The 13039-nt window shown below is 43.3% G+C and overlaps 1 protein-coding gene across 1 annotated transcript; it reads left to right on the top strand.

The window, feature by feature from the left end:
• The first annotated feature begins 289 nt into the window (after positions 1–289).
• TEKT4 (tektin 4) lies at positions 290–12688 on the top strand. The gene is made up of 6 exons (XM_009983058.2): positions 290–823; positions 7512–7582; positions 9007–9150; positions 10268–10490; positions 10791–10945; positions 12472–12688. Exons 1-6 carry the CDS (start codon positions 290–292, stop codon positions 12686–12688), a joined length of 1344 nt encoding a protein of 447 aa, XP_009981360.2.
• The last annotated feature ends 351 nt before the right edge of the window (positions 12689–13039 follow it).

Genomic DNA, 13039 nt, shown 5'->3' on the forward strand with positions numbered 1-13039 from the left:
CGCGCCCGGCTTCTTCCCCATTGGGTGTCCCCGTCGCCATAGCAACAAGCAGCTCGGAGGCGGGTGCGGGCGGCCGGCGTCGCCCTATCCAACGCGCCCTCAGGGCGGGTCCGCGCTCTGATTGGCGGCTGGTAACGGGGGGCGGGCTCTTCCGCCTCACCGCCTCGGGTTTCCCTTCGCCGCGGGGGGACCCGCCTTCTCATTGGCTGCTGCCGTTGCCCCGGCGACGGGAGGACGCGGCGGGGCCGAGGGGGAAGCCGGGGCTCGCCCGGCGGGAGGCCGCGGTGTCATGGCGCAGGCCGGGGTCCAGCTGACCGAGGAGCCGGCGCCGCAGGCGGTGCCCGCCTCCGACCTACCCCTGAAGGAGTGCGAGGTGGCACTGAACGCGGGGCCCGACTCCTCCAGCGGCCCGAGCACGACTGGCTTCTGTACCTCCAAGTACCTGCCCCCCGAGTGGCACCGGAACAACTCGGATCTGTACCACAAGGCCTTCGCTGGCTGCGAGCAGGCCGAGCAATGCCGGGCCGAGGCCAAGTTGCTGGCTGAACATGCTGCTGTCACCGCCCAGCGTGCCCAGCAGCACTCCACAGCCACCCTGGGCCAGCGCCTGCAGGACATACGCTTCTGGAAGGTCGAGCTCCAGAAGGAGATTGAGGACCTTGATGCTGAGACCAGCCTGCTGGCAGCCCAGAAGCTGCGGCTGGAAAGGGCACTCGATGCCACCGAGGTGCCCTATGCCATTGCCACCGATAACCTGCAGTGTCGGGAGAGGAGGCAACCCCCAGACCTGGTCAGTGATGAGGTGGAGAGAGAGTTGCTGAAGGTGAGCAGGATGTTAGGGTGCTAAGGGTCGCTGGCAGCCACTCTTGGTGCTGCTCTGGTCTCTAAAATGATGAACAGCTGGGTCAGTAGGTGGTAACCGCAGCTCATGAAGGCAACTTCTAGCGATATACTGTAATACAGCCTAGTGCCCCTTCCTAGCAGCCTGGACTCTGTCACTCCAAAGTTTAGGAAGGATTACTTAAAATCCTTCCTCTCTTTAAAAAGTGTTTAAAATCACATGAGTATGACTAGAGGAGATCAGATCCCCTCTCTCAGACCAGATCCAAAGAAAATCAAACCTGAGATTTCTTGCATTAAGATGGGCATCCTATTCTGGCATTAAACATCTTCCAGCCTCCAGTTAGATGAAAATGCCCTCATCTGTGCAGGTTACACTTTGAAAACGCAGTACTCCATAAGCAGCCTATTCAAGACCAGTGAAATGCTGCTTGTTTGTTTCCATGTTCAAGCTGTTCAGATCTGGCAGTCTCCACCGTTCCCTTTGACTACTGAGTCTGACGCTGTAGTCTTGCCAAGATTGGTGGCGAGGTGGTGATCCAACACTGTACTACAGTGCCTCAGCACCAACCATCATTTTAAACATCCTGCAGGGTGGCACAATGTACAACGTAGTCGTGTGACACCTGCATGAGATGACAGCTCCGGGCAAGCGGGGGGGCACAGGCAGATGGCATTTCTGACAGTTCGACTTCAGCAAACCCGAGACTCTCCTGAAATTTGCTGGATCCTTTTCCCCCCAGAGAGGACTCTTTACTCCAGCTGACACTTTGTTACCTGCCACTGAGATCCAACGCTGCACGTAGGTTGCCTTCAAAGCTGGTGTAATTACTGCAAATGCATGTGTTACAGAGAACAGATTCTGGGTAATTTTTCATTCTGGAATGATACATATTCCAATGTCTCACAAATAAATTGATGATTATTTGCCTGCAGCCTCCAATATACTGTGAAAGTTGATTCATGATGAGTTACTGATTAAACCAGATGATTAATTTGTTGTTAGAAAATATCGAATAGACTTACACAGTTGATGGTGTGATAGTATTTAGCAATATTTTTAATAGGAATTGTGTACAACTGCTGAATTGTAATCAATATTTAAGAGGTTGTTCCAGTAAAAAAATATAAACATGTAAAGGGCATTTCAGTATGTGAATTGTTATAATATTCAGATTACAGAAAAAAAATTGTTTTCATCAGCTGCTCATGTTTTAGAGAAGTCTGTGAAATATAAGATTTACACCAAAAAAATCATTTGCTGGCAGGATTTCTCCCCTGTATTTCTTTCCTCCTGATCTCAGAGGATACTTTGTTCGTTGCTCCAAAGTCCATCTGCTGCTGCTGAATTCTTCACCCGAAATTGTGGTTGTCTACTTGTGACGACAGACCGTCCACCGCCAAGCAGGATGTCACCAAAAAAGAATGATGTGAGTTCAGACGAGGCGTGTGTACCAGCAGCAGATGGACTCTGGAGAAATGAAGGTTCTGTTGCCATGCCGATGGCCTTTGCAGTGCAGAAGGAAAAGTACGTAATATCTGAGGAAATCCTTCCTGTTTTCCCAGAGAAACAGGTTTTATGGCAGGAATGCTGGCAAATAGATGTTAATGTGTGCCCTCTGTGGCTTTGCCAGCTCTTTAGGCTGCAGCTATGCTCTACACCTCTTTCACTGCACGAAATCAGATGGTACCTTGTATTCTTTACTCCCTCCAAAACTGACTAATAATTCTTGACACTTAGAGCTGCTCTTCCCTGAATTCAGACTCTTCACTGTGCAGATTTCCAAGTTAATGGCCCAGTTGACTGGTAGCTCTATGTTAAAACGTTTCCTTTTTTGCAGCAGTGATGCACGTTTTTTCACTAAAGTACTGACAATACTTTTTCTGAATGTTGCTTGCTTGTCCAGTCCCTTTCTCATCTTAACTCTCTTAAGAAATGGTAATGGAAGGGAGATCAGGAGTGATTTCTTCTCTTCTCATGCAGAAACGGAGAAAAAGAAGAAATAGTTTCCACAAATCAGCTGTGTGAGGAAACACACATTCTTTTCCTTGCAGTTTTAATTGCACAGTTAATTGCTATTCTAGGGCGTTTTCCTCCCTTTTAAGTTCTCCCTCTCCAAGCAGCAGCCCAGGCTTGTGTTGGCATCATCCTCCGGTATCTTTGCCGTGTTCCTGCCAGCTCCCCATGGACAGGAGCATCGGGAGTCTGCAACTGGGGGAAGAGCATGTCCGGACAAAGGGCTGCCTTTCACATCCTCATGGAAAAGCTTTTCACAGGACGTAGGTTTTTGTCCCTGCTTTCAGCTTTCTGCAGCCATGAAGAACATTTCCCAGTTCCCAGAGCGTCCTGCCGAGACAACCGCCTTCAGCAGCCCCTTGGCAGATGGCATTTAAAGACCCAACATCAAATACAAGCAGTTTGGAATTTCTGCATGGAATTGCACTTTCATTACCTATTCAGTAAGAATCACTTCGGATGACTCACAAAGAAAACAGAAATATCTCTGATGAAGATTTTATGAACCAGATAAGATTTGAGGTTTTCCTGTTTTTTTGGCACACCATCTCTTTCTTTTAAGGAGTTTTGGTTCCAACTCATCTTTCCTGTTTGCTTTGTATTTAGATCAGATCACCTATTGTGATTCACACCACCACTAAATAGCCACTGCTGGAATGAGGGATGAGGGTATTTAAGTGGAAGCTTCTCACTTGCATAGTAAAATCGGCAAGATCCTTGACTCCACTTATCAGCATATTAATCTTTTCTTAAGGCAGTTCTGGTTAAGAAAAAGAAGCTGAAGGACACAATTGTTTTTCCAATAGGGAGGCATCTTTGATGACTAAAAAGAAGATAAAATCTCTCAAGTAGAATAATTTTATTTCTCTGTGCTGCTGCATCGGAAATAGCTGAATTCGGAAAAAGCAGTACCTGCGTCTGTTTTGTATGAGGTTTTTCACTTTCATAACCCATATGACATCTCCTCTGAATCCCCTTTGCATCAGTTTCGTGGCAGTTTGGTGTGTTTATGTGCACGCATTTAATATTGAAAATGTAAGCCCTAGCAAAAGACTTGCCACATGGTGGTATACTGTCAATAAATCATGTTTCAGCTGCATATCTTCTGCATTTCAAGGTTATTTCCACATGTCCAGTGCCCAGACTCATCAGCTGAGTGCCAGATATGACTGTGCAATATGTGGATGCACTTACATTTGTGTCATTTTTTACCCCAGACTTCTGTGTTTGCTTCAACGATGAAGTCAGCCCCAGCTATTCCCTGGTGCTGCAGGCAAAGGAACTAGCCAAGATCCTGTCGACTGTGTAAAATTAAAGTTTGAAAAAGTGGAGAAAGGATACTTACGTATGTATTCCTGCTAACTGCAATAACGGGGTGAGGAAAACAATGGAATACCATTTCCAAACACTCTGACCTGTAGCTTTGCCAAGTGAACCGGTGCACAAGAGGACAGTCCTGCACACAGACAACTTGCTTAGGAGGGCAGTGCTGATTTTCAACATCTGCAGATCGAGGGCTTTGAAATGACTCTGGGAGACCAGCAGGAAAAAGGCCAGTGGCAGAGCTGAGACTGTGAAGATTGCCACCTGCCTTCGCTCCCAGCTGCAGTGAATAATGGTCTTCTTGTTACATGCTGCTTGAGGGTCTGCATCGAGCAAGATCTGTAAGCTAGCAGGCTTTTATTTGCTGAGCTGATGTGTGGGACATCTGGTGTCGTGTAGTTGCTGAGGGATGGATGGATGGATGGATGGATGGATGGATGGATGGATGGATGGATGCAGCTGGATTTGTAACCCAGGGCGACTGCACAGCCCTTCTCACGGGGTTCTCCCAGTCCCTCTTGGCTGCTCTCTCACTGGGTCACTCTGGCCCTGGGTGCTGTATTTAGTCGTTGCTGACATCTGCAAGTCACCGATGTAAAAAGGCAGGCTGCAAAAAAAAAAAAAAGAATTTGTAAATTCATGGAAGGCACGAACATCTGCTCTTAAACATTTTCTTTGCACCATTAATTAGACACTTACAAAGTCATGAACTGGGATGGTTTTATCACTAGATTTGAGGAAAATTCAACTTTTGCATCATAAACATTAAATAGTGTAATAAAATAAATGTCATGCTAAACTATAAAACGTTCTCTCCCTGTTAATTGACAACCATTTATAATAACAGAGATTTATTATTAGTATTAACCATAGAGAAGACAGCTGAAGAGAAGCCAAAATGACTGCACATTTGACAGTATTTCATTTTAATAAACAGCACATGAAGATATAGATGGGAAAAATAAGGAGGAAAAAAAGACTTTTCCTCCACTGAGTCCTATGATGAACTGAGGAAACACAAATCCGAGTTAACGTCCTCTGAACCAGAGATGCTGCCAGCTGCTAAAACTCTTGCCCATTTTTCCTCTCGATGCAAACTGGGCCTTTCAATGGATTGCCAGCACAGTTCTGTGCACACAGGACAGAAAGGTCATCTCTCTCCCCAGATTTTAATGTAGGGTCACCCACGTTATTACGGCTGAAATCACAAAGCCTGGGAGAACCGTGCTCCCGGCTGCAGCTCGCTCTTCTAAATGTCATATTTGAATGCATATCTTGACAGGGAACCCGGTTTTAAGTTTTATTTTAGGTCATTCGGCAAGGGAATTCTTTATTTTTGCATTATTTCACTCTTTCCATGTGAGAGACCTTAATTGCTAAAGGAAGGCTTTCCTCATTTAAGATTATGTGCATTACTCACAGGAAACTGGTCGTCTCTGTTTACACGGAGGCTGACTACCAACACAAAATAGTGTCAATTATTATAAACGTAGTTTCAAGTGCTGGATCTTTATAACCCTTTAAAATCCTTTTGAATGTTCATTTTGACAACTCAGCCATTCTAATGCTTTTTCCCCGAAGAAAGTGAGTTTTAGTGTTCTCATAGTTTGTAAAATGATAACTTCAGCTAGGTATTTATTTTAATGTGCTCTTTTAAACCCTTAAAAATAATGGATTTTTTTTCCAATCATGATTATAGAATATAATCTGTAATATTTAGAATAAAATGATCTTTTTTATGGTCCCTGTTGGTTTCTTATGATAGAAAAACTGACACTGCAGGGACATAGACATTTATTTGTCAAAACCAGTACAAGGATCCGCGAGTGCCAGCAGCGTTCTGGGAATAAAGTTTATTAGTAAGTATATATTCCCTTAGCTGGCGTTGGATGACTTTCACTGATGTAAACCAGCAAAATTAATTACAAGGTTTTCATATAGAAAAGCTCTTTTTAATATCTGAGCCTCAAATATTAAATTCCTTTAAATAATAAAAAAAGAAAATGCTTGCTGGACTGGCTTTCATGTCATAATGTGTAATCACCAGGTCAGTACAGCCACTTCACAGGGCTTTGGTAGTTAATCCCTAGAGCAGCATTATTGCAGTCAATAATGAGCAGCAGGTACTTTTTGTTCAATGAGATTATTAGAAATTACTGTATTTTTTTTTTTATTTGATCACATTTGTGTGGAAATGAGCATTCCTGCTAAAACCAGCTTGAGCTGAAACTTCAGACATCAGCTCCATGCTCAAGGTGAGGCAAAGCTTCATCACTTGGAGCTGTCACGTCTTGCAACTCAGAGGAAATTAACCCTTCAAAGCACACCGTGTATTTGAGATAATTGTGCAGTCCTTGGTACTGTCCATCACCAGAGGCAAAATGAGTTCTGGACTAAATAGATCTAATAAAAAAATTAAAGCTGCATCACTGGGTTTGCACGATGACAGCTTTCCTGCACCCGCTGAAGCAGACAGCTGTTTAAATCATCGAGTAGCCACGTCTCTCTTGAGTTAATAGACAGCTTTCAAAGGAGGCAGACCAGAAGATTATGGTGCTGCTGCTGCCTCGTGTCAAATAGCACCTTATCACCATACGTCAGGCAGACCGTTTTTGGGGACCTGCAGGAATGTGTCGGGAAGCCTCTCCCTCGCATACAGATGAACCACTTACTCCAGAAGAAGGCGGCGGGCTCTGAAGGTGTCTGCAAGGACTCAGCAGGTTCTGGGAGCCAACGTCTTGCCAGAGAAGCTGATCTGCTCTATCACATCCCCGTGCGAGGCAGCAGCCTCCGACACCTGAGTTTGTGCTTTTGGGGCAGGCGGCGTCCTGCTTGGATTGGGAATGGCACCTGGTGTTTGTGCCAGGCAGCGCCCTGCTCGGATTGGGAATGGCACCTGGTGTTTGTGCCAGGCAGCGCCCTGCTCGGATTGGGAATGGCACCTGGTGTTTGTGCCAGGCAGCGACGCTGGTCTCCTGCTGAGCATGATGCTCTTGCCTTATTTTGCCCTACTTCAGGGCTGGGCAAATAATTCAGATACTCTGTTTAATCTGATAGAACATAGACTTTGTCAGAGAATGCACGTGCAATATGAAAATAACACATCCCCAGGCTGGAGAAGCATTCCAAATATTGCTGCTGCCTTAGACTTACAGCTGAGTTACCTCAGCATCTGCTAACTCCTTGGAAAATCGTGTCTTGCAATAATAGGGCAAGAGTGGGTAACGAGAGGAAGGTTTAAGTATTTATCTCCAACCATTGGAATAAAATTGCTCTGCAGGACAGTGTGTACTGCTCTGGATATCACAGAAGTCTCAATGTTTTTGTCTAGGAAGCTGAACTTATCAGAAATATCCAGGAGCTTTTGAAAAGAACTTTGATGCAAGCTGGAAACCAGATGCGGTAAGACATTTTTCACGATACCGTAGCAGCTAATTTATGTAGCCAAATAATTCCCGGCGTTTAGGGGTGCAATGCCCAGCAGATAAAGATCTTACCAGTGCCAGGCTTATGAGCCATGTGAATTCCATTTCAATCTGAAAAGAGGTGCTCAGTGATGAAAGGTGAGGATTTTAAAGTCAGGTAAGGTAAAACAAGAGCCATGAGCCGTGCCCTAAAGCCATGCCTTAGATTTTCAGTCCTGGTTTCCAGTATGTGTGTTCAGTTCTCCAATTTTCCAACATTAAACTCGAGTGCAATAAAAGTATTATCTGGATATCAGTCTACCTTGTTGCACCTTGTGATATATTTGCATACAGAATTGTTTAAAATAATTTATCTGACCAAAGGGCTTTTTCAAGATGAGGGTTTTTTCTCTCAGATGTCACTACGAACTTAAAATATGAAACTTCACTCTACCTTCTGTGTCAGTATGGATGTTCATTGCATTTCAAAAGGAATATTGGCTTTTAATTTATAACAAGCCCTTTGGAAAGATGCTACCCGAATCCTAAGGTGCATCAATATGGAGGAGTTAACTGCAGGGAATCTTGATATTTTTGTTTTCTAATTTTTTTAATCTGGTCGAGTTTGTGCTATTCTACTGGATGAAATGAAATATTTCTTTTCTTTTAGAAAGAATGCCTATAGAAACAAAATAATTTTAAGTAGTTCCGTTACATCAATTAGTGTAAGAGAGCAATCTACTGAGTTTAGGCTTTGCTTTTTATAATTAAGATCGTTTTAGTACTATCACCAGCACGGCCTTTTCTATTCCTTAGGTGATGGTGACATCTGGTGTTAACAGTTGATAATGACACACTGTGGTCTGAAGTGGTTCTAATTAATTTGGTGACGTGTGACTCATTTAATTGACAAGAAAGGAGCAGTTTTAACTCTGGATATCCTTGCACCTGTATCTTCCAAGGATAAATTAGTCTGTCTGCACGCTGCAGGGTTTGAAAGGCCAGAGAGGAGGGCTTGGAGAATGGTACAGGGGCACTTCAGGGAGGTTAAATTTGAGTCAGGCTCAATATAGCAGCAAAAGAGAAGGATGGATCTTCTGTTGGCAGTACCTGGTGTCTCTTGAAGAGTGTTCTCTTGGGCAAACCCACCTATTCTCTTCATAATAACTGCAGCTGTAGCCACTATTGAAAAATCTTCTCTGTTTTACATTTATTATGTAAAATCCGAAGTCCGGCTCTAAGCCTTCAGCAGATGGTTGTGGGAGAGAGTTTGGTTAGGATCTTTAGGATGAAAAGGAAAGTTTACATTCTCCTTGTTCTTTGAAAGGCAAAGGCTCGGAGTTTAGCTTCACAAATGTTTGTGATAGTTTTGTTAATTGTATTATTTTTCACTAACAATGTGTGATAATGATGACTTTTCAGATTAAACCGAGATCACAAAGAGGTTTGTGAAATGGACTGGTCAGACAAAGTTGAAGCATACAACATTGATGATAAATGTGGAAGATACAGTAACCAGAGCACCAACATCCAGTTCCATCCCAGCTCAGTGAAGCTGGAAGAGAGGTGAGCAGTTACCCTCATTATCCTCCACAAACAACCCTGGTAAGATACAAGATATCCTTTTCATCAGAGAAAGCTGTAATGCTGCTCCGAATTAAAGGTGTGATTGCTGCTTCTTTAGACATACAATGTCATGGCTTCAAAATAGCTACGTGGGTAGCAAAGGTAGTGCTGCCATCTCAGCATGGTGCACCACTGATGGCAAAGTTGGGTCACTATCTGCAAACTGGGTTTGTACAAGTTTTTCTCAGAAATAATTTGCTTTATACTTTTAAAGCCTGTCCTACATCCTATTGAGGCTTGCTGTTTGCCATCAACAGGCAGCCGTTCTTTCAGGAAAGGCACGTGCTGCTTTCCCTACACAGAGAGGATTACTATTACTTGCAACAAATTTTGCTGCTTCCCCTTCCCCTTTCAGGCAGTGGTCCTATGACACAGTGTCCCGAGTGTTAGGTAGTTCCTTCTACTGCTCAACATGGCAAACTATAACCAGAGATCTTATTTCCTTTGATTTCAAAGTAGGCATAGACTGTAAAGCTTGAATATGTTCATTTAGATTAGGTATAAGAAAGAAATTTTTCACTCAGAGGGTGGTGAGGCACTGGAACAGGTTGCCCAGAGAAGTTGTGGCTGCCCCATCCCTGGAAGTGTTCAAGGCCAGGTTGGATGAGGCTTTGGGCAACCTGGTGTAGTGGAGGGTGTCCCTGCCCGTGGCAGGGGGGTTGGAACTAGATGATCTTTAAGGTCCCTTCCAACCCTAACGATTCTATGATTCAGTGTGTTTATTTGTTGGTGACATAACTGCTCGTGTTTGCACAAAAAAAAAAAAGCATATATATACTTTTTTCGCCTTAGTAGTATTAGCTAAAGATGGAAGAACTTTGGATGTTTTTGTGTCATGTATTACTTCCCTCAGAAGCCACAAGATGAATTATAGTTTATTGATTTTATAAAGGATTAGCCTTCTTCCTTCATGGTAAGTCTAGAATGCGTGCAACAGCAAAACCAGAGGAGGACAACACTTTTGCAGGGAGAGGACCAGCTTCAGACTGTCTTCTTGAGTGCAACTTGAACAAAAGAGCAAGGTTCCTCTTTGAATACCATTCACCTCTTCTTCCAGTGCCTCAACACCGGAGACGTGGGCCAACTTCAGCCATGACAACATCCATAGGGCTGAACAAGAGAAACTGGCTTCCATGAATCTTCGGGCCTTGATTGACAATATTCTTCGTGACGTGTCTGAGGACCTGAGGATGCAATGTGCTGCTGTTAACGGGGCTTTCGACAAACGCTGTGAGGAGCTGGAAGATGCAAAACAGAAACTAGAGCATCATTTGAAAAAAGTAAGTGTTATTCTTGAAGTGCTGGCTACGGGTGTGACAGCCTCTTCGGAGAAGATCACAGTAGATTTATCCTCTAGGAAAAATGTCTTAGGCCATGTCAAGTACAGAACACTCTTTTGTGACAGCTTAGCATCTGATGAGAGTATTTCTATTTCTGTACTTCTATTTCTTCTATATTCTGGACAAATAGGAGGTCAAAACTATAACTGTCTCACTAGGACTGTGAACAGATGTATAGCATGCACGGAGACAACGTGTGGGCTTTTTTAAACAGTTCTTTTTCTTGGCTGTCCTCTGTAGATCCTTAAGGAGATTGGAGATCAAGAAGCTAACATTGCTGCTCTCAAGCAAGCTATCAGAGACAAAGAAGCCCCAATGAAAGTTGCTCAGACAAGGCTGTATGACAGGTCTTTTAGGCCCAACGTAGAGCTCTGCAGAGATGAAGCACAGTTCAGGTAAACACCACTAAACAAGTCCTCCAAGGTGTCCATTCTATCCAGAAGAGAGGTTAGACAGCTTGTGCACTTTTTACTGGCAGCACATGGGCCTCTAGCTTTTATTACTAGGTTTAATTTTGATAATAAGTTGGAAATAATTCAATTGACTGAAGTCACTGCGAAGAAAATATCATTTTAACCTGATGTATTGACAAATAGAAGATCTACAGACTCAACTCCACCTTTTGCCTCTGTGCTTTCTTCTCTGAACTGCGTGGTTGCTTTTTGATTTAGACCATCCGAAAAAAATCTGACAGCAGGTGGATCATTTGCATCCCTTTTGCTGTTAGCAGGAGTTCACCACGAGGTGGACTATGAGCTGAATGAATTATGCTCCAAGTGCTGGGAACGTCAATAGGCTGCACGTACTCATGGTCCGAGACAAGTCCTCAGCACCACGAAGCATCAGGCTGGTGGCCTTTGATTTTCAGTAATAATCCGTTTTAAAACTGGAGGTCAACAAATCCTTTCAAATTAAAGGTCTGAGTGTCACATTTGTCAGTTTTGATCTCATTATAAGCTTTGTAATTGATGCTCCTCCTTCACATTTCCCTACCCTTAGGAAAAGTGGGGAATCAGCTTTTGCAGGCTTACAATAGCCTTGTGGCAAAGGTGCCTACGGTTCAAAGCCTGGGTGCTGGTTTTTGTACAATGAGGAAGAAGTTAGAGTTAATCCAGAGGCTTTATATCATCTCAGGCACGTTCATTTAAGGTCCTGATTCAGCAAACCATCCACGTGCAAGCTTTTCAGTATGTGCATTGCCTTTAATGGGATTTAAGGACACATGCAAGTCCTTTGCTGAACGGGCATGTGTTTAATTGCCAGACTGATGCTGTTTGTAGTTACTCAGTTTGCACAGCACACAGAGATCTTGTTTTCCCAGGAAATAAATATGTGCCTTGTCTGCAGGCAGGTTGCAGTAAAGCATCTCAGCCTCTCTGGCTTTCAGCTGAAAGGACGTGCTGCTTTAAAAATGGTTTGCTGCTTTTTTAAAATGATGTGCTGCTGCTTCTTTAAAAGCTTGTGTACTTTTGGAGTAAAGACTGTTTTCTGACCGCTGGTGCAAGTATCGTTTTTGATACTTGAGTTTTATGCCAGTGAACAGATATCAAAAAACAGGCTTAGCAAAATGTTGATCCAGTAAAAGGGGGTGACTTCTCTGATAGTTTTTGTCCTAGAATTCTTAGTACAAGTGTTCTACAGAGTGGGAGAAGGTGAGGATGGATAATTCCGCTGTGTTTAGTGGCAAAGACATTTTTGGTACTAGCTAAATCTTGGGAGATTTCTGTACAGAAGCTGTGAAAAGTGAACTCTGCTTTTGACCAAGTATGTAGGAGCTCTCTGAGGTCCTTTGTTGTAGCATATTACGATGCTACAGCTGTTGATCTTTATTCTCATTACAGTTCTCGTTAAATTCGGTGTCTTTTTGAACACAGACTGGCTTCTGCTCATTTTTTTAATTGCTTAATGTGATTCTGCTCAGGTTGATCAGTGAAGTCGAAGAACTAACAGAGTCCATTGGATCCTTGAAGAAAAAACTGCTGGAATCTGAACAGTCTCTGAGGAACCTGGAAGGCACACGGATGACTCTAGAAAAAGAAATAGCTGTGAAAACAAACAGTATTTTTATTGATAAGCAGAAGTGCATGGCCCATCGCACACGCTACCCTGCTTTTCTTAAATTAGCAGGTTACCAGTAGTAATCTCTGTACTGATTATGCAAAGCCTGGAAAAAAAATGTACTCTAGAGTCTTTCATATTAAATGCATGGATAATATTATATGCAGAATTACTGGATTCACTGTTACTTTCCTCTATTTGCTTTAAAATGCATTAGTATTGTATCATGGTGGGCTTTGAGTCTTGCCTTTAAAAGTTCAGTCTGATTATAGATGTTTGTAGTGAGTTTAAAACACAGCTGAAAGGTAATTCATTACACCTAGAATTTATCTATATCATATATGCATAATTTGCACAGTATGAGATATCTGGGGTTTTCACCCTAATAAGTGAATATGTTGAGTGAATATTTATTGTGAATAATAATAATA

The sequence above is a fragment of the Tauraco erythrolophus genome, chromosome 17 (assembly GCF_009769465.1).
Source record: "Tauraco erythrolophus isolate bTauEry1 chromosome 17, bTauEry1.pri, whole genome shotgun sequence".
Lineage (NCBI taxonomy): Eukaryota > Metazoa > Chordata > Aves > Musophagiformes > Musophagidae > Tauraco > Tauraco erythrolophus.